Genomic DNA, 26408 nt, shown 5'->3' with positions numbered 1-26408 from the left:
CCATATCACAATCGACGTTTATTTATTTCATGATTGACGATGTTTTAAATAAGTCTAATTAAAATTTTCACATCAATTAAAATTTAAAATCCATAACTAGAATAACTCACAACTAAAAATAAAAACCTAAAACACAATGATCTCAGCGCACCATAATTGATACCAATAAAATCACACGAAAATAGGGATATTATGTTACACATTTATAATTAAAATCCAATCTTTATGCAATAATGTTGCCCTTTCGAAACACCTCCGAGTCCACAGCAGTCATGTCTTGTTACTCTTTAAATCTTATTGTGACATAATTCCAAAAACTTTACAAACAAACAGTCAAGTTTGTCTAAGCATTCATATCGTCATTTCATAAAATAAATCTTACAAAAATTATATGAAAATGGTATCAAATGTATTTGGTTACTAAACGTGATCCTAAACCACTTCTTGGCTGATATAAATATACTTATATTCATTATTAATAAACTTAATTCTTTAGACAGGGTCGTCGTCCCACAGCAGGCAAGATCAATAAGTAGCAACTTGCTACTCAGCACATAAAATAACTGCTATACAATTCCAGTACCTACACGGCTGAACCAGTGCGAGGCTATAACAGTCTATAGTACTAATGAACTATAAATAAATTTATTAATACCACTGGGGATGGCTCCTAACCATAATATGAATATTAATTGTCAGTACATTACATTTTCAATAAATTCAATAAAGATCACAGCGATTACAATGCATTTACATTATTTTAAGATTTACGTCATCATAATAATTTTAACAATAATTACTAATTACCTAAACATAAATGCAAGTACATAAAATAAATAATACATCAATAAAAACTGCTCGAAATGGTAATATTATTGTCAGTTTCAATTAACATTAGATTATAATAAAATATATACATTCATGTCAACATCAGAGCTCCTATTATAGAAGCGTCCCACTAGGCAGTATCTTAGGTCCAATCTTAATAAATGCACTTTGCAGAGATACTCTGGATATAGCAACTATTAATTTCATAATTCTAAGTACACTGCCTTAAGATTCAACTAACAAATGTCTAGAACGAAACTTATCACAATAGAAGGACCATTGTAAAGACTTTGTATGTAGCAACACCTCTATAATAGAACTCTAAAAGCTATCACTTATTTATACAATTCCGTCATTTGTGAAATTTTATATAGGTGGAAGCAAAAATTCCGTCTATATCCTAGTATCTATTTCTTTATCACATATTTGCAGTACATCTTTTACATCAACATGATGTCGACGATCGGAACTATGATGCAAGTTATATTCCCAGTCGCGCTCTCTTATGCCCATATCATTTTACTTAGAAACATTTAAGGCGGTTTCTTTTATCTCTTTCGTCTCAACATTTTTGGGTGGCGCACCATTCATTTCTTTGAGATCTCCATTTGACTTATCATCTTTACCCTTATCTTCAGGTGGGAAGTTCCAAGATTGGATGTTTCCAGTTCCAAAGAATATGAAGAATAGTGCTGATATAATGTAAACTGATGCTCCCACGAAGAAAACTGGACGCCAGCTCTCGAAACTATTCTGTAGGCAAAAAAAAATATTTGTTACGCAATATAAAAAAAAATTAGGCATTGAGTTGGAACTAGTTACATAACCGATATGTATAACCAAAAAAAAAAATTATTCTAAGAACAACATTCTACCGGCGCCTATTAATTGTTTTAATTTAGAATAACAGATAAGCCAGACATTTTTCTTAGTGATAAATACTTAATAAACATTTTCTGTTACGTACCCCTGAGCTTGTAAAATATGCGGTTATCATTGGTGTGAAAAATCCAGCGGTACTGCCAACACAATTAGCGATGCCATACAAGGTCCCTGCATAATTCGGAGCCAAGTCTTGATGATTCTGTAGGTTGGTCAGTGTCGCGGCGCCGTTGAATCCCATTGACATTGTGATCAGAGACACTGATAGTGCTGTAGAACATCCAGCGTATACAAGCAACACTAACAGGACACCAGGCAAGATATGGGAGAACAGACAGAAGAATTTCCTTATAACTGTCGTGGACATCAGTTTCCTTGCCAATATAAAGTCTCCAACCACTCCGAATATCGTCGCAAGGAACAACCTTGCAAGGTATGGAAGAGCAGATATCACTCCTGCGGCTGACAACTCGAATCCTAAGACGCTTGAAACGAACTTTGGTCCCACTGTCATTATAAAGTATAAGCCCCACAGATTTCCGTAATGCAGAATAGTCATAGCCAAGAACGGGAACGATGTTATAATACTCTTGAATGGGGGCAATCCCTGAAAACAAAAAGAGGTATTGTACTTGTGGCAAATGTTACAGTTTCAATTAACACGGACAGGGTCACATACGTGCATAACAAACATTTATCTTTGCACAGTACTATAAACATTATTATTGATGATGTAATGGGGTTTTCGCTACACATCCCATTAGTAGACTTTATTATTTATCCATAGTTAACTAACTGAATGTTTGCCTAACCGAATATATATTTGTCAATTAGCATCAACACGAATAAATTCAAACGATTCGCTATAATTCTTATATATCGGAGAAGCGCGAAACTAACCTTAACATGACAACGTGATTGCAAACATTATCTCACCTTTGATTTCTTGACCTTGTCTCCTAATGCGTCTAATATGTAATTCTTTTCTGCTTCGGTTATCCTGGGATGCTCTGACGGCGTGTCAGCCACGAGGTACCACCAGAAGAAACACCAAACTAGAGTCAAGGCAGCTGGTACGTAGAAGGCTGATGCCCATCCAAACTTTTCCATGAGAGGTCCGGTGAGGGACCATGTGATCACCGTCCCCAAAGTTCCTCCCATCATAGCGCTTACGAACTTGCCTTTTTCCGCGGGCGGGGCCCAGCGCGCCACCAACACGTGAAGTGCAGGATATATAAAACCCTGGAAAGTAGAACAATCATTTACCGTTTACAAACGTGTTTAAGTAACGATCCCGTTGCGATGATCGCAAATACCTCTCTACACATCTGATTCCACACAAGGTTAAAAATGTCATTAGGCATATTTTAAGGACCGGTAAAATAGAAAATACCATCCTATTTGATTTGCTAATAAGTAGTATACCTGATTGTCTTCGTTGCGAAATATGAGGAAAAAAAATGATGTATGCGGCCGATATTTTCTTAACGTATGCGGTCATTAGGCGATCGACTTAATATTTGTTTGTCTATGAATGACTCATTAAATATTGGTTAGGCGACAGCTTACACGTGAGCCTACGGTTGATCATTTCAATTAACATAATGTATAACAAGTTATCCTATAAAGTACAAATGGTTCTCAAACAATATATGTATAAGGAATCACGTTTTTGCAAAACTGTCCACATTATTTCTCTAATTACCCGACTGCGCCAGAAGGAGGGTTATGTTTTTCGAGAGTAAGTATGTATGTATGTATAATTGTTTGGCACGCTCTGCAGCCTAAACGGCTTGATGGATTTTGGCTTGAGAGGTGTCGTTGGATTCGTATTTACTGTGAGAATGACCTCTCTAAACAATACTTTCGTGGAAGTTACTCATATATATGACCAAAACCATCGTCTTGAAGCATTGGTCCCGACCCATTTAAATATAAGTAACTCTTTAATTTTACGGTTGGATTTTTGCGGATAATACCTCTCTATAACACATATTAAATATAAGTAACCTAAGTACGGATAAAAATAACACATACCTATACCTGGTAAATGTAATCTCAAGGAAAAACAAACACTTATGTTTTTTGAAGTCATAATATAAATTAACTTTGAAAACTTTTACGATAACTACTCTTATTTAAGCCTCCTTGGTTGACTGTTCCATTGGTCGAGTAGTTGTGCATTACGCATGGAAATCGACTCCAGAGTTACAGCGTATCTAGAATTGTATCAGATGTGTGGCAACAGGCTCATAATTTATATGTCATGAAACTCTTAGGATAACTGGTGAAAAGTGACTATTCTTCATGTGCTGAGTACCTTTGTTTGCCTTTCCAGTGTGATATTATATTATGTGTAATCCAGCCAAGCCAGAAACCATAATAATTGCTAACGTCTATCTAATTTTTACAGTCAATAACTTTATTTAAAGTCAACTTACCCCAGCACAGCCTAAAAAGAACCTTATAACCACTAAGGCTATATGGCTCAAATTCGCTGCCAATGGGCTGAGGGCTGTCAATACGGCACTGGCGAAGGAGGACACGAGGACGACGTAGCGCGGGCCCCAGCGCTCGGCGGCCATGCCTCCGACCAGTGACGTCACTGGGTAACACCAGAAATATGATCCCAGGATCAACGCCTGCTGCTCGGCTGACCAGTTGAAAGATGCACCTCCCGGGATTTGCTAAAAATAAAAGTACATTATGTGCAAAGAAAATACATGCATAGTGTTTGTAAGAAAGACATTTTTTCCTTAATGGTTGATTAATTCTCTCGATCTCTTGCTCATTCGATTCCGGAAAGACTACCTACTGTTATTTGATCATAATTCTCTTATTTTTAACCTTTTAAATTTGATAGGAAACTGAGGTTTTTGTTTATTATTTTCGACATTCAAAGAATATCATCATATAATTTCTTAGGTACAATATTAGATAGAAGTACCTACATATGTTGATAAGTAACATCCAAAAGCGCAAATTCACAAACCAAAGAAGTACCAAGTGACATCAATGCAAATATTTGAGTATTTATTATTTGAAGCGCTCACCGACTAGACGTCACATTGTACTCTTAGATACCATAATGGACACATATGAATAATTCACTGAACATAACTTTATGTGATAAAAACCTAGCAGATACATTAATATGTTACATAAAAATACTTGATTGTAAGAAATGAAATAACAGGACCTCTTAGATAAGAACACCAAGCTCATGTGGGTTTTTCCCTTCGGCATTTCTTCGGTAAAATTATAAAGAAATCGTTATTACCTTAACATGGGATGCGTGCACATGGACACCGTCGACACGGCGAAGAGTTTCATTTGTCAACACGTCATCTTTCGGGTCACACTGGGATCGTGATCTGATGGAAAACAATAAACTTGAATAAACGTGTCCAAATTACACTAGAGTACAGGGTGGTAGACGAAACATTCGTTGTTATATAGTATCGAGGCTTAGAGATAATACCTGTTTGCAAATAACCCTTTGATATCGCTGAAATATATTCAGATAAGAGAATATGTAAATATACCTACCGACACCATTACATATGTAGATAGTTACTCCTTTCCAGCAAATGGCGCAAAATAACGTAATAGATAGGACTTCAATTGCTTAGATTGCTCTCATAGCTTAAAATCAAAGTAATTGGATAGCAATGAAAAAATATAAGATCAATTTTCCAGTAAATATCTTTGTGCGTCAACGATGACCACACGGCACCTTCATTGATTTAACTAGCAAAACAGATTAATAACTAACCTTTTTAATTAGATATTGTTCTTCTAGTATTTCCATGCCTACATAAAGTGTAGAGTAGAGAGCCTTAAAGAAAATATTATTTTTCCCTGTCATAACACTCATTATTACAAGCAATAAGTTTCATTTTATACGCTTGCCTACGTCAATGGAAGATCTCCGACAACTTGCTTTGAAAAAACTTGTACCTATGTATTAATGTATACATTCATTAAAACGCACATACCTATTCAAAACGATCTCGACTGAGTCAACCCAGTTCTATATTGTAAAAAAAATACCTATACCTGCTTTCTGAGCAATTTTTTATTATAATGACAAAATTATAAATCTACCTAAAAATAGGACAGCCTTGACTTTTTGTGTAGATACTTTTACAAAAACAACCGTTTTACCTTAGAATACTATAGCTTATACTTCAATTTCTAACCACTTCCTCGTCAGTTACCTGCGCACGCACAGGTGAACCACAGCAGTTATACGAACGGAGGAGATTAGTGTAATCAGTACTTGTTACAATGCACGTTAGGAGGCAACCATATTGCCATTTCATCAGAGACAATTTTAAGCTTCTTTATGAGATAGAATGGTAATTCAACATCATCATCATATCAGCCACAAGACGTCCACTGCTGAACATAGGCCTCCCCCAATGACTTCCAATGAATGGCAATTATGATATGGATAAGTTGCGAAAATGAATTCGGAAATCTGCGCCAGTCTTTTTAGTATTCTACAGATTTAAAGGCAGCCCATAATTAATACATACATAACCTCACGCCTGTCTCCCATGAGGGTAGGCAGAAACAATGGAACGCCAATTGCCACGGTTCTTACACACTTCTTTCGCTTCATCAACAATCATCAGTCTTTTCATGCATGCTCGTCGGTTAAAGGTACTTTTAATTTGGCCCTTTTTTAATATATCGCCAATCTGGTCGCTATATGTCCGTCTGGGGCGCCCTCTACCGACGGTCCCACTCATATTCGCCTTGTATACTTCTTTCGTAAATCTGCTTTCATCCATCCTTTCTACATGTCATAATGAATAACGTGTAATATACGTACATAGAGCCATTGGAGTGTGTCTGCGGTACCATGGCAATGAGATTGAGACTCATATTCACTCGGAGCATGTACACCACCCAGCAGCTGGTGAACAGCATCACCCACAAATTGAAACGCACTGGCACCACATCTGTGAAAAGAGAGAGTTAATTTTACATCTAGATTTTTGCTATACTCAAAATCAAATACTATTCTCAAGATATTTTTATCACTGCTTATGTAAAAACAATTAAAATAATTAATTAAACAAATAATTAAGATTAAAAAAGATATTGATATTAATAATTAATATTTTATTAATTAATTATTAAGTTAATATGATATTATTAATAATTAAGACTTTCGCTGTAACAGAGCTTTACAGGTTTCGTACAAACGTAATATGATGTTATTGATGTCTAACCATTTCTAATAACTTAGAATGTAAAGAAGACACCAATCAGCAAAATAGAGACCATTAAGTTCAACGCATAGAAATACGAACAAACCCGTCTCGATTCAATGAAGCAATTAATATAAGTATGATAAAGGAAAAAGACTTCGCATAATAAAATTATACGAAGCTTCCATGAAAACATTGCTTTATAACCTTTATATAACGACGATATTAAATCGTAAACAACAATTTCGAAATCACTTTAAATGAAAGTTTATTCGTAGTATCTATTACATTACCTATAACAATATATTATGTGTTATCTTTATTATAATAACTGACTAACCTAATTTTGTAAGCCACAGAATTAATTATTTAATAATGTTGTATTATGTAGCCATAGTATAAGTTGAACGTTTACAAATAAATTATACAATTTTTGTTAATCTACAATTTGAATCTGATTTTAAGCAGACACGTAGAAAGTATGGATAAACCGAGACAAGACTTTTGGAAACTGTATCAACACAAAATCTTGAATGCCATAGGAACGTGATATACCTCCTTTACTAGCGATTCCCCAAGTTTGCACCTTCGTGCTTCATTTCTTAGTATTGTAGTGATGATCGATTTCTAAGTTATTTGCCAGTCATTATCAAATATTTATTGATCTACGTATGAAGTAGTTTACAGGAACATTCTCTAATTAACCATTTCAACAAGGGTACCTAACTTATTAAGTTCTGTGCCTAATCTCATACAAGGAGGGCAAGAATGTATGCTGTGTTTATAAAACTTACGCAGTAATTCTATTGTCGACTTCACACTTGTCACTTTTTTGTGTTCTAACTTCATTATTTTACTTTATTTTATTATAATCAAATGTTAACTAAAATGTGTACAAAATAAAAATAAAAAATCTAAATTATAAAATTAAACTTATCAAAATGACACTTCTGACAAATTAGAGCTTGGCAATTTGGTGTTAAAAATAAACTATGTGAAAAGGCTAAAAAGGTTCGTTAATAAGTTTGTGATTCACAGAAGAATTAAATAACGCATATAACCCATTGAACCGATAAATAAAATTGCCTAGTGAAATATTGGTTAATCATTTACCTACCTAAACAGTTGTTGATTTTGGATATCCACCTTAGTAAGAATAACACATAAACAAGCACGAAGCACACGCTACACATAAAACAACAATAGCAAAGTCAAAACCTAGGCTTGTTCAAGAATAATTACTTAGGGAAAAAAATGAAAAAATCTTTTACTACGTGAAATTGGTGAAAACTGTCTCTAGAAACGATAAAGTTACAAATAAGCCATAAAATCATAGTAAAAGAAACAAATATACTTAGACTTGTTTTTCTGTAATTAGGTTTCGTTTTGTCATCTATATCTATACATATAATAAAATCGTAGAAAAGTGCTGTCTGTACGATCTTTACCAATCCTAATTCCTCAATCAATCAGCTTATAATCATCATTATCACATCATAAATGCATATATAAGCATTCCCCTATGACTTCTAGCCAAGGATTACCAAATTGTCTGCCTACCTTGTGACTGGACGTCCAACAGTGCGCTTGCCGGTACATAGCCTCCATTACAAAACTTACCACCATAAATTATCGGTTAAGTAAAGGAAAATTCGTAGTAAAATAGAATAAATATTTCCTCCAAACTAAATAGTTATCCTCTAACCTCTATCTCCTACCTAACTTCCTTGTCAGTAAAATCACTTAATTAATTGAAAACACGTAATTAATGTGATTTTCCCTAAACTTTCAGACATTGTCGTGCGAATTGCTTATTACGAATACAAACATAATCAAGAGGAATAAAATTATATTTTAGTTTCAATATTTACTTAAAAGCGTTCGAATTTGACCCTAAATGAAATAGCCAGCAATCAAGTAGACTTATAATCTAGCAACTTTTACAGTAATATGAAGCCTCGTGCGCAAATTACCCTAAATCTGCCACTTTTATAATATTTATATGAAAATTGTGCAAAAGGTCGGTCTAAGTTGAACCAGGAAATCAATTTGTCAGTTATCATATGACGGTCGTATAAACAGTTCAGTGTCCCATGAAACATAAGATGGGCACATTATGCCGATCAACCAACCATACCTAATAATACCGCGGTTAATACGTGTCTGGCTACTTAGCACATGTACCTAATGATAGGTAAATTGTTCCTGCAGAGATGACAATTCTAATCTTCAAGATTATAATCTAAATAGAATACTACCTTATAGAAAAACAAGTGGAAGTTATTATTTCTTTCGTTGCACGTTCTTGCAAAAAAAATATCCTAAATATTGTAATCGAATTCAAAATATTTAAATCAAGTAATGGCCTCCGCTTTAGTCACACGCATGAATTTCATGGACGTACTATTTGTCCAAAAAATTATAGCAACAAAAAAATAAATATATAATGATATTCCGCTACTATCCATTTTGCAAACGATTGTGTACATAATATTATTATAATAGCACGATTTAATTTCTTTATTTATCTAGTCTGCTATGTAGATTGTGGGCATAATAAAATAATGAGCCATTTGTGATCGCAATAAAATATTCAAAGTAATTATAGCATATGGAAATCTTTTTTAAAACAGGTGTTTAATACGGAACCTTGTAAAACTAAAGATGATGTCAAGTATCTTTATCAAAATAGACATAAAGTTGGTCCTAAAGTATTATTTAGCTGCCACAAAAGTAATTAAACTGTGGCATTGTAAATGGTCTCTGCGGTTTCTTTATAGTTACTTTAATCTGAAGTAAAGTGCGACTCACGTAATGTTTGTACTTCAAGAAAATCTTTGCAACTTTATTTTTTCGCAATCATAAAAAAACCTGCCTTAGTGTCATCTTTTTACCGAGATATTTTTCTTAGTAGTTAATGGTTTTAAGATTACAAAAAAAAACAATATACGGCCTTTCTTTAAACATAAACAGCACATTATTCTTATTTGAACAAAAATTAAAGAAGAATTCAAATATCAACAGTAGTTATTACTGTGCAGCCTAATCCTTATTATTGACATCAACCTAGTATTCATTTCGCAATATGCAATGCAATGTGTTCTCAGCCACTAGAACAAATGCCCATTAGAAATAACTACATGCACAGCTACCAATCACAATAATCAAGAGCATATATTCATTTATACTTATCATTGCAATTAAAATAAATGCGGAAAACAATAGGAAATGCGACACGGCATTTGTAATCAAAACGATCATAACATTTACCTATATGAATAGAAAAAAGTACTTAAACCTAATATGGAAAATGTCATAAAACATGAGCATGTTGCTGTAAATGATTAACGTTCCACGTAATACTGAAACAATAATTATGTTACCTAACATTTATATGTTCATGTTACTAACCAATGTATAAGCATTGCAAGACAGAGAACACAAACCCAGATTAATTTTTACAGCCTCAAAGACGTTTCTGGTCCTAAACAAAAACATTCTAATTATGTATTTTAAAGTGCACACGTTTGTATTGTATAGCGATATCATTAAAATATATTTCAAAGCACGAAACTGTAAATTGTTAGCACAAAGAGTGACGAAACTTCGTTGTGACTGTTAAATAATTAACTAGCTTTAACGAGACAATGGTCCTGTCCTCAAATATGTTACACTTGGAACATTATACCAACTGTGTCTAAGTGACAATGCCATTGCTTTCTTGTCAGGATTTTCCAGAACGAAGTCATTGGCCAGTCAATGAGATTTGCGTCGCTAGAGGCCTAGCTTAACATATGTTCTCTGAAGCAATAATATTTGGTAAGAAAACACAAACTCAAATATCAGTTTCTATATTGGATCGATAGTTTGAAGGATAGAATGCATTCGTTGGAAAAGTCTCGGGTTCCGTGAGGTTTATAGCAAAGAAAATTCAGGAAAAATTCAAAAGACAGCAGGAAAACAGGGAAAATCATTGGTGGCGAACCGGAGTTCGCCGGATTTGCTAGTGATGTATAGATACTACTTTTAATCAAACTACTGATTAAAAGTAACCCATGGATTTATACCATACTTCAGTAGTTTATCTAACTCGAAAAACATCATGTGATATAAGGTAAATCTCACATGACATGTCGTTAAGTACATTAGGTCTGTAAAGGCAATAAGTAGTTGACATTGTGTATTTTAGCAAAACATTGTAACCTTAGGGCGAAGGACACATATACGGAAAACATGTTTAGGTACTTCCAAACATACATTAGTAAGAACATAGGTACATCACATACTCGTATCATCACATGATAACATGAACCGATCAATTACCTACTAAAGAAAAATCCGAATTCCATCAAGGACGTATTGTAGTAGGATGTAATAATACTGAAGCACTGTAACTCAATGCCAATGGCGTTTTATAACATGGCCTCGATTACGCACATGGCTGCATTATATTCCGCGTATACACTAAACTAACTATATATAAAACTATTGTTTGCTACATAATGCATCGAGTTATTGTTACAATAAAATCAATCAGTGTCGCTTATTTAAAATCTGTTTTCAATCTAAATCATGAAATCTTCAATATTATTAATTTTTCTTTTCCTTTTTAATAGCTCGGCTTCTGGGCCGGATTTCAGAGTTAGTACGGGCCAAAGCCAAGTGCTAACTCACATTGATGTATTAATTTTAGGTGCGGGTGAACGAAACATTATCTGTTTCGCTTAGGAACTTTCTGACTATGTGGCATGTGTTTAAAATAGCAGCTTTCTGCAGGTTTTGATATGTGTAGGACGGAAGGTCGAGGGTTTTTATGGACTGATGAAGTTGTTTAGGGATGACTCCTGTTGTTGAAAGTACTATAGGGACTATAGTGACGCTGTTAAGTCGCCACATTCGGGTGATTTCAATTTTGAGGTCGGTATACTTAGACAGTTTTTCAGCTATTGTATTTTGGAGGTTGTGGGTGTTTGGTATGGCTATGTCTATAATTTGTGCAGTTTTATTTGTTTTGTCAATGAGGGTGATGTCAGGTCTATTGTAATGAGTTGTTTTGTCTGTGAGGATGGCTCGGTCAAAGTATAATTTATGGGACGAATTTTCAAGCACAGTTTCTGGTTGATATTTATAATACGGTACTGGCGGGGTAGAAATAAGGTTATATTTTAAAGCTATTTTTTGATGGATGATATTTGCTACTTGGTCATGCCTGTGCTTGTAATCCGTTTGAACTATGGATTTGCAGGCGCCTGTAATATGCTGGATAGTTTCCGGGGCACTATTACATCGCCTGCAGGTATCGGTTGCTATAGGGATACGCATGATGTGCTTCTGGTAATTGCGTGTCTCTATTACCTGATCCTGAATCGCGATCATGAATCCTTCAGTCTCGGGAAACAATTCACCACGCCTTAGCCATTCGTTCGATGCAACTTTATCGACGTTAGGCTGGCTAAGATCGTGGTAGTGTCTCCCATGTAGTGACTTCTGGATCCACTCGGAGATTTTGGTTTGTCGGTCGGTTTGTTTTTCATTATTTTGTGTCGCTTGATCGGCCATATTCAAAGGTGTGAGTTTTTTGTCAGATTGAACTATTGCTCTATGTAAGTTTGATACAGTGCTTCTATTGAAAAAGTATGTTCTGAGTGTAGTGATCTGTTTGTTGTGTAAATTTGTGATATCTATGATGCCTCTCCCGCCGTCGTTTCTTGGAAGAGTGAGTCTTTGCACGCATGATCTCGGATGATGTCTCCTGTGTTTTGTTAGGGTGGTGTTTATATTTCGTTGCAGGTTTTGGAGTTCGGTTTTGGACCAGTTTATGATGCCAAAAGAATACGTGAGGGATGGTATAGCATAAGTGTTAATGGCTTTTATAGTGTTCCGGGAATTTAGCTGAGTATTGCATATTACTTTTAATCTATGTTTGAACTGTTTTGTTAGTTGGGATTTAATTTGTTTATGTAGAATTTGTTTTGATTGTATATAGCCTAAATATTTGTATGTACCGTTTTCGTCCAAAGACTCTATATTTTCACCTGACTGTAGTTGGTAAGAGTGTGTATAGGTTTTTCCTGCTTTAACTGAGTTAATTTTGCATTTGTCTATTCCAAAATCCATTTTTATATCCGTTGAAAATCTTTCTGTCGTGTCTGCTAATAAATCTAGATCCTCCGGGGTAGTTGCGTATAGCTTTATGTCATCCATATATAGTAGATGATTTATTTTACAGTTTTCGTTGTCGGTCTGTACAGTAGACATTGATTCCCTATATTGAAATTGTATGCCAGATTCTAAAGACCTTAACTTATTTGAGAGGGGGTTTAACGCTAGACAGAACCATAAAGGGCTTAGTGAGTCGCCTTGGAAAATACCTCGCTGGATCTTTATGGATTCTGTTGCTATAGTTCCTGTAGGTGTATTTAGGTAAAGTCTGGTTTGCCATGTCCTAATAATGTTTTCCAAAAAGTATATGATATGTGGGTGTATTTTGTAGATGTTTAGAATTTGAAGTAACCAGGAGTGAGGCACTGAGTCATACGCTTTTTTGTAATCAATATACATTGTATATAGATCTTTTTTATGTCGTTGTACGTCTTTAAGAATAACCGAGTCTATTATTAATTGCTCTTTACATCCTTGGCTGAATTTCCTGCATCCTTTCTGTTCTTCAGTTAATATTTTTTGGCTATCAATGTGTTTATAAATGATTTGAGTTAAGCATGACGTCATTATTTTATAAATTGTTTGCAAACAGGTTATAGGTCTATATTTGGCGGGGTTAACTGTGTCATTTGGGTCTTTCGGCAACATGTAGGTAATTCCTTCGGATATGTATGAGGGCATGTTAATGGGGTCTTTAATAAAATCGTTAATATGGTTATATAGGTGTGGGTGAATAGTCGTGAATTTCTTGTACCAGTAGTTGTGAATGTGATCGGATCCTGGTGCTTTCCAGTTGTGGGCCTTATTGAGAGCATTATGAAATGTTTGAATATCAATTTGTTCGAATGGCATTTGCTGGATATTGTTATGTTCAGTTATCTCGGCTTTTATCCACTCTGCTTCATTATTATGACAAACAGAGTTTTCCCATATCCCTGCCCAAAATTGCCGTAAACTTTCTTGTGTTGGGAATGTTGTGTGTGTTGTGTTATTTGGTAGTGTGTTGTTAGTTGTTAAATTTTTTAATGTCCGATAAAATTGTTTTTCGTTAGTTTTAAACTGATTATTTTGTGTTTTTCGAAGTGTGCATTTGGTATATCTACATAATCGACTTTTGATTACTACAAGTTTTTGTTTGAGTGTGTCTAAAAAATGTGTGAGTTGTGTGTTAGGTTCTTCATGTATTGTGTGTGTCCTGTAATCTCTAAGTATCCTGTTAACCTCTTTCTCTAATTTCCTACTCCTATGGCCCTGCATGTAGTACGTCAGTCTTCCTATTTTAGCTCTAATTGTATCTAATTTGCGTTCTAACCGTTTTTGCCATTTGGGTTTGTAATCTTTTCGCAGGTTTATTTGATCTTGAGCATATGACAAAGTGACCCTACTACCATTGGCTTTGGCAGCTGTCCACGCCGCACTGTATATAATAGTTTGTAATTGATTAAAATCTGTATATGTACTAACATGTTCTGGTAATATGACTTTGTTAATATAATCTACTATTTGTGCTAACTTTTTGGACGTCTTTTGTTTCGGTAAATAACATCTATTGGTCGGGTGTACGTCGGTAAAGTATTGTAAAGCTTCTAAAAATTGTTGATCTATTTCAGGATTCCTTTCGTAGTTTTCTGTGGTATGTGTAGGTTGTGGTTCTATAATATTATTGTCATTTGTTTCTTGTAAAATACTGAATTCCGCCGATTCTAAAGTCATAGGTTGTGTATATGTGTTTTCTATGTGTATTTGTGATGCTGAATGTATATTACTAGTACTTGTGTGTGAACTTGAATTATTCAGTCTGTCTGGGGCTACCGTACCTGATTCTCGTAATTATTATTAGGGCTATACTCGTAACTATCTGCCTAGCGCTTCTCAAGCGTAAGTAAATATACGAAAACTTGCAAATACTAACGTAATTTTTCCTAACATATGAGTTTATACTTTATTTTGGCATCTCGTACGTAGATTCATGCCAAACATTTGTAGGTCCGAATAGCAATAATGATTATACTTTAGATGTCAAACAGGGTACCCTGTTTCTAAACTAAAGATTGAGTATTATGTATTTGTTAGTACTCCTGAAATCTTTAGCATTAAAATACAACTATTGATAAAGTATTCACCTACACAAGAAAAAGAAAAAAATCCTTATTGAAAAAGTAGTAGAAAAAGTAGATAAAACGCAAAGAGGTAACAAGCAAACTTTCGTATTAACGTATACTTAGTTAGGATTAAGGCAAATAGGACTGTATGACATACAAGGTTTGTTGACAGTGAATCATTAGGCTGATCTAGATTGACCAGTTCAGATTAAAAAGTGTTCCAAAACTACTTTAGAATGTATTATAGTCAGGTCAGTGGTAATTGATTGGAGTGATTTAAAAATAATTAATTCTTATACCAGTTCTTAATGTAAGTGTCGTCTAGTAACCTGGTTCATCCAATCTCAATACTTGACTAAAAATAGTACATTTAAGTGCAAAGTAATCGAATAATGCGTTGCTTTATCCAGTACAAAATGCAGGTTTCATTTATAAAAGCTTACGAACCGTATAAGCTTATAAATTAAATTATTCAGTTACTATAAGTTGAACATTCTATGACTCGCATTTCATGAAATATAAAGTTTTTAATACGGTGTAATATTACCAAAATTTTTAGAGAAGTCAAACATTTTTTTCTAATAAACTACTCAGTATCCTTTGGTAAAATGTTCTACTTTCCACCGACATAAATTACACAATTACATTAGTCCACAATAGGTACTTTTCCTGACACGAGGTTTGAACTTAGCTTAATGTTTACATGGGTAGCAATTGTTTGATTCTTTTTTATTAACTTTTTGATTGTAAAGATTTAATTTAATCGTAACCAATTGTGATTATGTGGTTAGATAAAGGAGCAAGTTCTAGTTTGTGGGCAAGTCATTTTATCGTCGTTTTTTATAGTTATATAGTTTATGGCACTATTGTTCTATTTTATTAAGTTAAGTTCTATATAAATGCTTCCAAGTTAATTCACGACAAAGTGAACTGGGAGTTCTTCTTCATGGCTATGTTCATGTGCAACGGCCGTGCAAGTATGTGCATCGGTATGCAAACACTAAGTGTTTTGGCCGTAATAAAATAAAAACAAATTAATCGGTTTTACACGAAGCGAGATAAAAATCTAATAAAATCACGTTCAAGCGGCCCGCTGGACGGTGCGGCTGCGCTCGCTGAGCGAAAATTCTTTATCGTGGACGGCGTTGTTTCGATACCATCAACATCGGCGAGTATTTGATAACACGGAGGCGACGGTCCGACCAACCAATCCCTCTGTTGACATAACTAGCATGTCGGTCGATACGATTCAATCACTCTGATTTCACAAACATCATTCTTAATGTCTTTTACATATTTTTATCTCGATTATCTCGGTAATGAAATTATAGAAACACATTGTCACCTTACCCTGTTACTGTATAGCATGACACGTGTTACATTCGAGAATGACGAGACTTAATGACATGATGAACCCCAGCAGATAACAAATTGGCATCTTAAGAGCGGTCTAGTCGGCTGCTCGAACTTGCTTTTCGGTGTGGCAAATATGCATGCTGTTCCACCCTACGAGTGTGCAAGTGAGACACACTCATCACATACTCATTAAATAGCAGTATGAAGATATTTCTCTCCGAGAGGAAAAGAGAAATTAAATTACATATGAAATTAATTAAACTCATTACTAATCGAACTTGGTTGGTTCGGTTTTTGTTTAGGAAATGTATGGTGGTTTGTTATTAATTTGCACCCAAAGTTGCGGTAAAATAACTAAAAAACGAAGACTTTGACGGCTTACAACTTTTTAGTGGTTTGTTATTTTAAAACTCTAAAACCGTACCATGTTTAATTGTCATGTTTAATTTTGGATGTAGGTACGAACCCCCGAAATGCATACAGGAAAAAGAATGACTGGAGCCACCATAACAGCAAAGTCTTATGTCGTAGCGGTTAGTCACAAAATGTGAACGTATAGAAATAACAAGGTAACAATATTATGATTTAGTCTATCTATGTCGTAAAATGTAAACAGCTACACTGGAAACTTACCATGGAATTTGTAATAAAAAAACCTATTTGTTGAGTCTAGAAATTACCGGAGTTTCTATACACGTCATAAAGAATGCAATTCATATTATTCGAACTTGGAACGCATGGTTACTTTTTCAGATGGAATGGAACAGCGTGGAGTGTAGTGTACTCCGCAGCTGAGAGCCAACGTGGGTCGTTTTTTGCCAGTGGTTTCTACAACTGCAGTATTTTCTAGAATGACTGTTTATCAACCAATAAGTGAAAGCCGCTCCACAACGTAGGTACTGAGCGTTAGTTTGTTCCAGAATAATTTGTTACCACAACAGTAATTGCTAATGTTATACTTAACCACATTTTCTATGCTACGGTTCAGTTTTATGTAAATTATTTCACAAAGAAATATGTGCAGTACAATGGCTAATTCGAAAGAAATTGGATATTATAACAGTACCTAGCAACCTGTATGTGTAGATAACGAAGACCAATCAGTTTCATTCGTTGAACTAATTGAAAATCACGTTTAAACTATGATAGATTGATAAAGAAACAATGATATTATTTTCATAGTAATTCTTGAAAATCTTCACAAGGAATTACAATACCTCATTCTTCAATTCTCTATGTCAACTAAAGACTGAACTCGCTCAGTCATGCCCGCAAATATCGTAACTTACATAAAAACTTAATATAGGCATTAGCTTTTTGTCACAGAGAAGTTATTATGAATAAGCACATTGCGATACCCATCTATTGTAATTTTGCTTTACATGATATATTTATGTACTTAACTTTAAGTACCAAAGTTAGGTACAGAGTACCTACAGACGCATGACACGCAGATGTGTGCAGACAATGGATCTGCTAAATCCATTGAATACGCCCTGACTTCTTGTATATACTTTAAACAATAACTCTTCCTGGTTCTCTTACGCACATTCCAATGGAATTTTATTACTCAAGTAAGTACTTGAATGAATATGTCATGTACGTCATTGTAAGACCGAGGTAAGAAAATAAATGTTTGGATTTAGATTATAAATGACAATACTTTATTTACACCTAAACTGGACTAACCAATAAGGGGATATGAAAATTAAAAATCTATTTAGTGCGTCAGTTAGGCAATGAAATAATATATATTAGACACGTATTTTTCAACATCACTTACATAAAATTAATCAAGGTATAGGAGTGGAAGCAAATGCGTCATTTCTACATATAAAACGTACCTAGAGGTGAAGATATTTCTAATCAAAAGGTAGGTATATCCTCGAAAGTATTTGTTTCCCTAAGAAAATAAAAAATACATATCGACTGTTTTAAAAAAACCTACAAGACGGAGATTGAAATAAAAATGAGTCATCTACCCAATTTTATAAGTTTTACATGTGCTACAATTTAAAAGCTTTTGATATTATCGTATAATAAATCAACCATAATTTTCAAATCAGGTAAATAAATGTCGAAATGTTTTACAGTGGTTATGAAAGAAGGGAAATGGGCTATCACAAGGAAAATTGTTTGCCTTTTCCGCAATCAATTTGTAGATACTATGAAAATTGAATTGTTTAGCCAGTTCATTCTTTGTATAACAATACGGTCAAGTAAGGTAAACAACTTAGCAAGAGTAACTGTTCTACAAGTATATTATCATGAAAACTTAATGGCACAGCGACTGAAAGGACAGACCAATGCTCGTTATCCACTGATTTCATACTTTCAGAGTACTCAAATTAAATTCGATTCACGAGTCAATTAGGATACGCAGTTAGGATTGTTAGTGAAACAGTCTTATTGACTGCTGTACTTAGGTATTGACGAAGAGTGATTTTGCGAAAAACATAGTAATCGGATAAAAAGGATGGAAATCAAACAAATTGGTTGTACATAATGCAAAACATGAAGTAAAAAAGGGTCATCTTAAACATCGTCGTTAAAAACAGTTTAAGCATTAGGTATTTAGGTAACAACCATAATTCCTCTAAAGTAGTACGGTAAGTAAGTAGATAAGTTAAATCATTTGGATATTATGACTTCTTGTGACTCAAGCTAATGAGCTTAATTTTTCGGCGAAATTAGTGTAATGTCATGTTGAAGTGATAATGGTTTTTTAAAGCATCACATGCCTTTTAGGGAACTATCCAAAACAACTTCCTAACAATAAGTATGGAAATAAAATAAAACTAAGTAAATATTTTTCCCTCAGTATAAAATATGTAAGACAATGTCTCAAGTTATCGTCCTAAGATTTATAAACATTAGCGGATAACGTTCTCGACTTGTAAATGGTCAATATCAGACGCGACCAAAGTGAATGCGATAGCAGCGGTATATCTAGAATATTTAGTCTAACCAAACACTCGAGTATCACTTGAAAATGATCTTAAAAGTATTAAAACATCTGCGATACACAAGTACACTAGGTAATGTAGTCGAACATACATTTAACTCAAAATTGAGAAGCGTGTCAGTATCAATGACTCACTTTACTACTTTCTGAGGGACAGTAACTTGGATATTTGTTTACATTACACTTAATAGCGGTTAGTACCATCATGCCTTATATACCTCAAAAATATTCCATAAGCAAATGTTTTCCCCAGTTTTATATGAGGAGTCTCGTCTCATATGGAACCTAATGCAATAAATTACCGACATACTGAACTTTTATTTTCTGTAATTTAAACAAGTAATACATAAGAATATTTTTTATGTTAAACCAGTTTTAATGAGCTTGCATTGTATGGTCATCAAGATTAAGAGTGTGTACCAAATATCAGATCGATCAGACGTCAGGAAGGGGGTTAAATTGCCAATTACTAGATTTGACCCAAACGAACAAACAGGTCCAGCTAAATAAACCCGTTTAAAAACATGATGTATACAAGCTATAAGTACCTACTTAGCAGTCATCAATACAAGAAACTTTCAAACACGATAATAAAGCACCATACCTAAAGCTGGTTATAATAAATATAAAGCTTGAAGTAATACAAGGTACTTATAAAGTACAGATAAAAATAGCTTTTTATTCGCGTCATTACTTGAGAATAGAAAACAAGCCTCCGTAAACAGGATCGACGTAATTCTGATGGCGCCGCCACGAGACTTGTTGCGTGTAAAAAACGTGCAAAGCTATGTTTGTCCAATAACATGGGTCCTGCGAGATATAAATAGAAGATAGTTCACACATTACTGTACCTAACAACGTTTACTTTCACGTACAGACTTATATCCTTAAATCTTATCTTATTAGTTTACGCAATTTCGCATAACGGCTAAAATCTTATCCTGGCATTCTTAAAATAAGAATTTGGATAAAAATCAACACGGCAACTGTTATTTTTATAACGGTCTTTTAGGTATCGTGATTAACGTGACTTATTGTACAAATAACTACGGCTCAGAATTATGTAGAACGACTCAAACATTTATATATGCTGGCATCCTAGAAATTATAACAGCTGATTATCGCGGCATACCTAAGTACGTATTTTTCCTACGACAACCTACATTGTTTTCAATTAATAATTATAATGTACGTATATTATGAATGTTCGATTAATTTATAAACGATTTTTTATTTGTTCCGTGGAAAATCGGACCTATTCATTAAAAGGTTCGCGTAGTAAAAACTTACAATACAATATGTGCATACAAAAGGTAAACATAAATACAAGATGTTCGTAATTGTGACATGTTAGTTATACAATTACACTTCATTAATCACATACAACATAATTAATATTTCCTTTATAATCTATCATGTTTGCTTTTGTATACATTATACTACTGGTAGTTAACAACCCCGTGGCGTGTTTATAAGCACACTGCTCATGTCGAAAACAATTTATCGACATGGTGCATATAATGAATGTATTTATTATTACATGTTGGAACTAATGATCGTCAAATAAACACATACTGAAGACAATAGCGTGCTTTGTACAAATTTTTATAACAAAGTTGCCATACGTTTGTGTTTAAGAGTGCAACGGAAAATAGTACTTATTGTTGTACCATGACGTGAAAAATACGCGGATGAATTAGATGTTTTACAGAATTTACTAAATCACCTTCCGGAGACTGACCTCGCGTGTCTGATTGTCACTGTCAAAGTCGCGGGCACTAACCACGTGGACCTTAATAGCATAATATGATGAGTTGAGCATGGATAAAATACATTGTAGTTTTACGATTGCCATATACATCATAAGATTTTCTAAGTTAAGTTTATAATTTTCTCTGAAAGTTAAGGCAGGAGCGTCTTTGTAAATCACTTAACTAATATGCGTGTAAGTTATTTATGCGCTTTTATTACCCGACTGCAAAGGAAGGGTTAAGTTTTTAATCCCAATATGATGAGGGTAAGTTTTTAATCCCAATATACATACTAAAGACAAAGTTAACTTAAAATCTTGAAGAAGATTTCGTGAGTATTATGTGACCATCATTATAAAAGATTGCTCTTGGGTTTATCCATTATCTATGAGCTCAACTACCAAGATCCATTAAGTAAACAATTGACGAATCTTTGTTGACAAATTGAATGAAAAAGTTTAAACTTTTTACAGTAATGGATAATCCAGTTACATACACATACCCCGTACTTAAATTAACCCGTAAATTGCAGCAAGATATTTTATTTTATTGCATTTTTTTAATATTATTAATTATTAATAAAGTAATTTATGTTTTACTTTATTACTTAATTGCCTTTAAACATTAATTGTTAAATCGGAAAATTATAATTTCCTAATTTTAAAATGCGTAGTCCAAACAGTAATTACAAATTGAAAGCGAACTAAAACAGCTTCTATTGGATTTACATCATAAACCCATTGATTCATTAAACAATTTCACTTTTCTATTGCCCATAAAATTAATTGGAAAATCTTGAACGTATATGGCTTGTGTTATGTTTTATCTTGACCACGTCAATCTTCCGTTTTATTTCCACAATGTTTAAAAAATCCCTGTTCCATTTAACACCACCAGAATATTTTTTGATCTTATATGGGCGGTAGATTTAAAACTGATAACCGAAACTGCGGACATTATTTAATATTTTTCTTAATTATGATGAAAGGGGTACTTACCAAAAAATTTAATAAATATCACTGCCATTTTGATTAATTTGAGAAATAATGTTTGAAGCAATGTATCACAAGTCAACCGTCACTCTAGAATACGACCATGTTTCCAATAAACGGTAGTTGGCAGGTTGATGGTGGCGGGCAGCGTACAGGTCGCGGCGGCAGGCGACTGCGGAATAAATAAGTGGCTGCGGCGGCTGCCGGCCGACCCGCGGACCATGGGCCACGAACATTGTTTCATCAACAACCCGGGGAGGCTTCGCGTCTCACTATCGCCGCACTTCCGCCGTGACAAACGCACCGCTAACACATTACTTACGGATACTTTCGCGTGCAATCGCTTACTCCTTTTCATATGCAAATTGTTACAATTTTGTGCGTAAGTTCGTAACGTAAAGTCAAGGACATGTCGACATACTTCTAGATAGACAGATTGTAATCTGATTATTAAGCTAATCGGAAAAGTCATGGACTGTTTTTCTTCTTATTATACAAGCAATTATTTTTGAGGAAGATCCACGCTACACCATGACTGCGTCAGTCATGCGTTACAATGTTGGTGGCTATTGTGTGACCGTGCCAGCGCCCGGCCGATGCACGACCTGGTCGCGAAACGATGTATTTTAGTAATACTTATATTTCTCTATATTTATTTAAAATTCTCTAAATTTACATTTTTAAATACTACAACATACAAAATAAAATAATATTTAAAAATATAAAAATAGGAGCCGACCAGTAGCGGGAGCATGGTCCAAGCTACCGGTGGTTAGGGCTCCAGAGACAGAAACCTCCTCACAATACGTGCCCTTTCAAGGAGTACTAACCTTCTGCATCAGACCCTTGATCCATCCGCCCAACCCCAGCCTCCTAAGGTGATTGTCGAGGCATACATATACTTATATTAATTAATTATTATCATTCCAACTTTCACGGAACCCAAATCGCACTTGACCAGCTATTCATTGGAGTATGATTATTGGTTTTCTTTACATTAACCCTGAAACCATTTTACATTGGTAAATAAACCCTTATCAACGTTTGATTTAATTTACTTTCTTATCGTCAAATAGAAACATAAATACGTTAATTACAGTCGCATACTTCGACTGCCTCTGTCGAGTGGTCGCATATACTGAAAGATTCGTCTCGAATTCGATTAATGTTAGATAGGTAAAGTTATTAATAAAGTATTTTTGGTAATAAACTCCACTCCCCTCAAAAAAAGCGACAATTGTTCAAAAGTAAGCTGATAATGTGATTTCATTCTCCGAGTGTAAATACCTATTCCTGTAAATAAATGTAATGCAATCAGTTACACAAATACGCATTGCGATACAATTTCGCCATTGTTGACTCAATAATTGCAAAATGTTATTGACACAGGAGCTAATCGTAATATTTCACTACGCTGTTTTTGTTAAAAAATCTACATTTCCCCAGTTTATGAATCGCTACGCAGTACCTAAGCGTTCCATACTACGCATTTACTACGCTACTACGACGATCTGCTACGCGGTTACTACGTTTCTGCTACGCTACTACGACGTATGTGCTAGGCGGGTACTACATTTCTGCTATGCTACTACAACATATCTGCTACCCTGCTACAGCGTATATGCTACGCTACTACGACGTACGTGCTACGGGGGTACTACGTACGTACGTACGTGGTTACGACCTGTCTGCTAAGCTCCTATTATTTGCCTACTACGCTACTACTAATTTACATTTTTGCTATTATCTATAACACAGATATTACATAATTATGTAAGTGGCTACTACGTAGATGTTACGTAACTACTACGCACAATATTTCTACGTTGCTTCTACTAGTTGTTATAACACAACTACCATTATGTTATGGAAAACTCACGCCGTGGTGGATACGGAACTGTAACGCCACTACCGCGGCACTAAACTTGTACGCATTTGTTTAACTGCTACGCGGCCTAAGGAAGACATCAACGCAGGGTCAAAATTGTAGTTTCATTCGAATGCTGATTTTTTGAAGAGACTAGTACCAAGTCTTCAGTTGCTAATATATATTTGGGAATTGGTGTCGTCTGTCTACAAATAAATTGGCATGAAACATAATCTCGTTTTCATTTTCATGAAAATGTGAATTAGTTGTATTACTACTACTAGTCTTCAGGAAACATTAATTCATAACATTATATTATCATACACTATGACAAACATTCGTCATAGTGTTACTATCGTCTAGCGAGTTATTTAATGTCGACCAATAAAATAGCATTGGTAATGAGGATGACAGGCGCCTTATATCATACAATAAAAAAACCTGAAACAAAAAAAGTTCGTTCCTATAAGTTATACAAAAAATCATATACATATTCTGTTTCTAAGAACTTCAATGAGACGACATCTTCAACACGTGTGTAGAGGAAAAAAGTTAACACGTAATTACTCATCTTGAATCGTTATAAAAGCATTCTCTATACAATGCCTAATGATTAAATCTACCATTACTAGCTATCGGTGAGATGTTAAAAAAGTTCGTGATTTTTTTACAATACATTTTTTAATTGTAAATGTCCTATGAACTACTGGCGTAAATTACCTCAAATGTAAGTATTTGTAGACATATAAGTATGTTTTACTTTCCTCCATAAAATTATATTAAAAAACTTTATAACTTTATACTCTTTGGACCATTTTTTAATACAAACTATAACTGAATAAAATTTTCCAGTTCCAATTTCTGCTCCGAGCCGGGCGGCTGTACCTAATAGTGACCTTACCTCAACCCCGGCCGGAAAATACATCAGTCAAATATTATAACATAGGTAATAGAAATGACTTACGTAATATTTTCCTGTTTAAATTTCTATAGCAAAAAAATAGCATATGATTGTGTTTTTATCAAGTCGATTAGTCCTTGTAAATCACGTGTCTATATTGTTGTATTACCTCGTGAGTACTAGTAAAAAGTGTAGGTATAATATTCACTGATGCTACTTAAAAAGCTTTTGAAAACCTACAATGAATAGACATTATAAATACTTGACATACCTGCTGTTATTCCCCGAATCCCGTGACTTGGAAAGCACGCGTTAGAGCCTTTGGTCCCGCATCTGACCTCTCTCCGGCCCGGTGGTGTCAGTCTGCCGTCTCATCAGGTTCAGAGAGTGCACCTGTGTTTGCGCGCACACTTGTGCACTATAATATCTCCTGCATTCTAGTAGTCGGCTAGTTTAGTTAGACAGACTGGCCACCATGATTAAAAAGTCAGAAAATTTCACGTCGGTTTTCTGTGAGGCTGTAGTATCACTCCGGTCGAGCCGGCCCATTCGCGCCGAAGCATGGCTCTCCCACACTTTAAAATAGATAAATGAACTTTTAACAATAAACTTTTCGAGTTCACATTATTTCTAAGCAAGATGCGAACATTTATCTTTTGTGGGCCTTTTATTGTGGATAGTAGTTCTCATCCATTGAGATAGCATTAATAGGCTTACCTGCAATGTTGATAAATTATTGCAATCTTATTATATTACTCATTTAGAACATTAATTAAGTTTATATTCACTTCACAGTAACAATTAGCACAGTTCTTAAAAAATGGCGCCAAAAAATAAATAAGTTACCAATGTAAAAAAAAAATCTATTATGGTAGATTTTTTTATTGTGAATTTGAAATTAGATTAATAACTGCAACAAAACTGCAACGTAAGTATACTAAAGTTCTATAATAATGTTGTAATTAATGAAGTTTGGTGGACTACCAGAGTGAAAACGCACAAACACAAATCTTTATTTTTTCCATCGCTATGGAAATCGCCTGTGACTGTGACCCAGGGTACATTAAGGAATCATCACACCCAGCAGGCTTCGACCAACCGTTACTTTTGCGGCAGATCCCGCCACATTAACGGTCCTGCGAGTCTGTTTCCCTTCCTAGATGGGCGCGCGTAGAACGCAACACTAACGCCTATTCCCGCCTATACAGCGGACGTCTGACTCCTCCAAGCACAAAAAATTTATTGACTATGCACAAGCAGTAAAATAAATTATCTACAAATGCAAAATAAAATTAAGTTAAAGTAAATTATTTATATATCAAAGACGTATATTTATAATACTGATCTATATTGATGATGCAATCGGCTAAACTGGAAGTC

At 34.5% G+C, this 26408-nt stretch overlaps 1 protein-coding gene across 2 annotated transcripts; it reads right to left on the bottom strand.

The window, feature by feature from the left end:
- Positions 1–5: 5 nt before the first annotated feature.
- Positions 6–22506, bottom strand: LOC118271691 (sialin). 2 transcript variants are annotated; one of them, XM_035587847.2, is made up of 7 exons: positions 22267–22506; positions 6551–6680; positions 4991–5084; positions 4152–4397; positions 2647–2952; positions 1796–2317; positions 6–1581 (listed from the first exon to the last, which is right to left on the bottom strand). In XM_035587847.2, the coding sequence occupies exons 1-7, from the start codon at positions 22292–22294 to the stop codon at positions 1348–1350; spliced, it is 1560 nt and encodes a 519-aa protein (XP_035443740.1). In that variant the 5' UTR covers positions 22295–22506; the 3' UTR covers positions 6–1347. The 2 variants fall into 2 exon arrangements, with proteins under 2 accessions (XP_035443740.1, XP_035443739.1); XM_035587846.2 differs by lacking the exon at positions 22267–22506 and adding an exon at positions 7727–7892.
- Between the last annotated feature and the right edge of the window lie 3902 nt (positions 22507–26408).

This window comes from Spodoptera frugiperda, chromosome 5 (genome assembly GCF_023101765.2).
Source record: "Spodoptera frugiperda isolate SF20-4 chromosome 5, AGI-APGP_CSIRO_Sfru_2.0, whole genome shotgun sequence".
Classification (NCBI taxonomy): domain Eukaryota; kingdom Metazoa; phylum Arthropoda; class Insecta; order Lepidoptera; family Noctuidae; genus Spodoptera; species Spodoptera frugiperda.
This window is presented reverse-complemented; position numbering and strand designations above follow the sequence as displayed.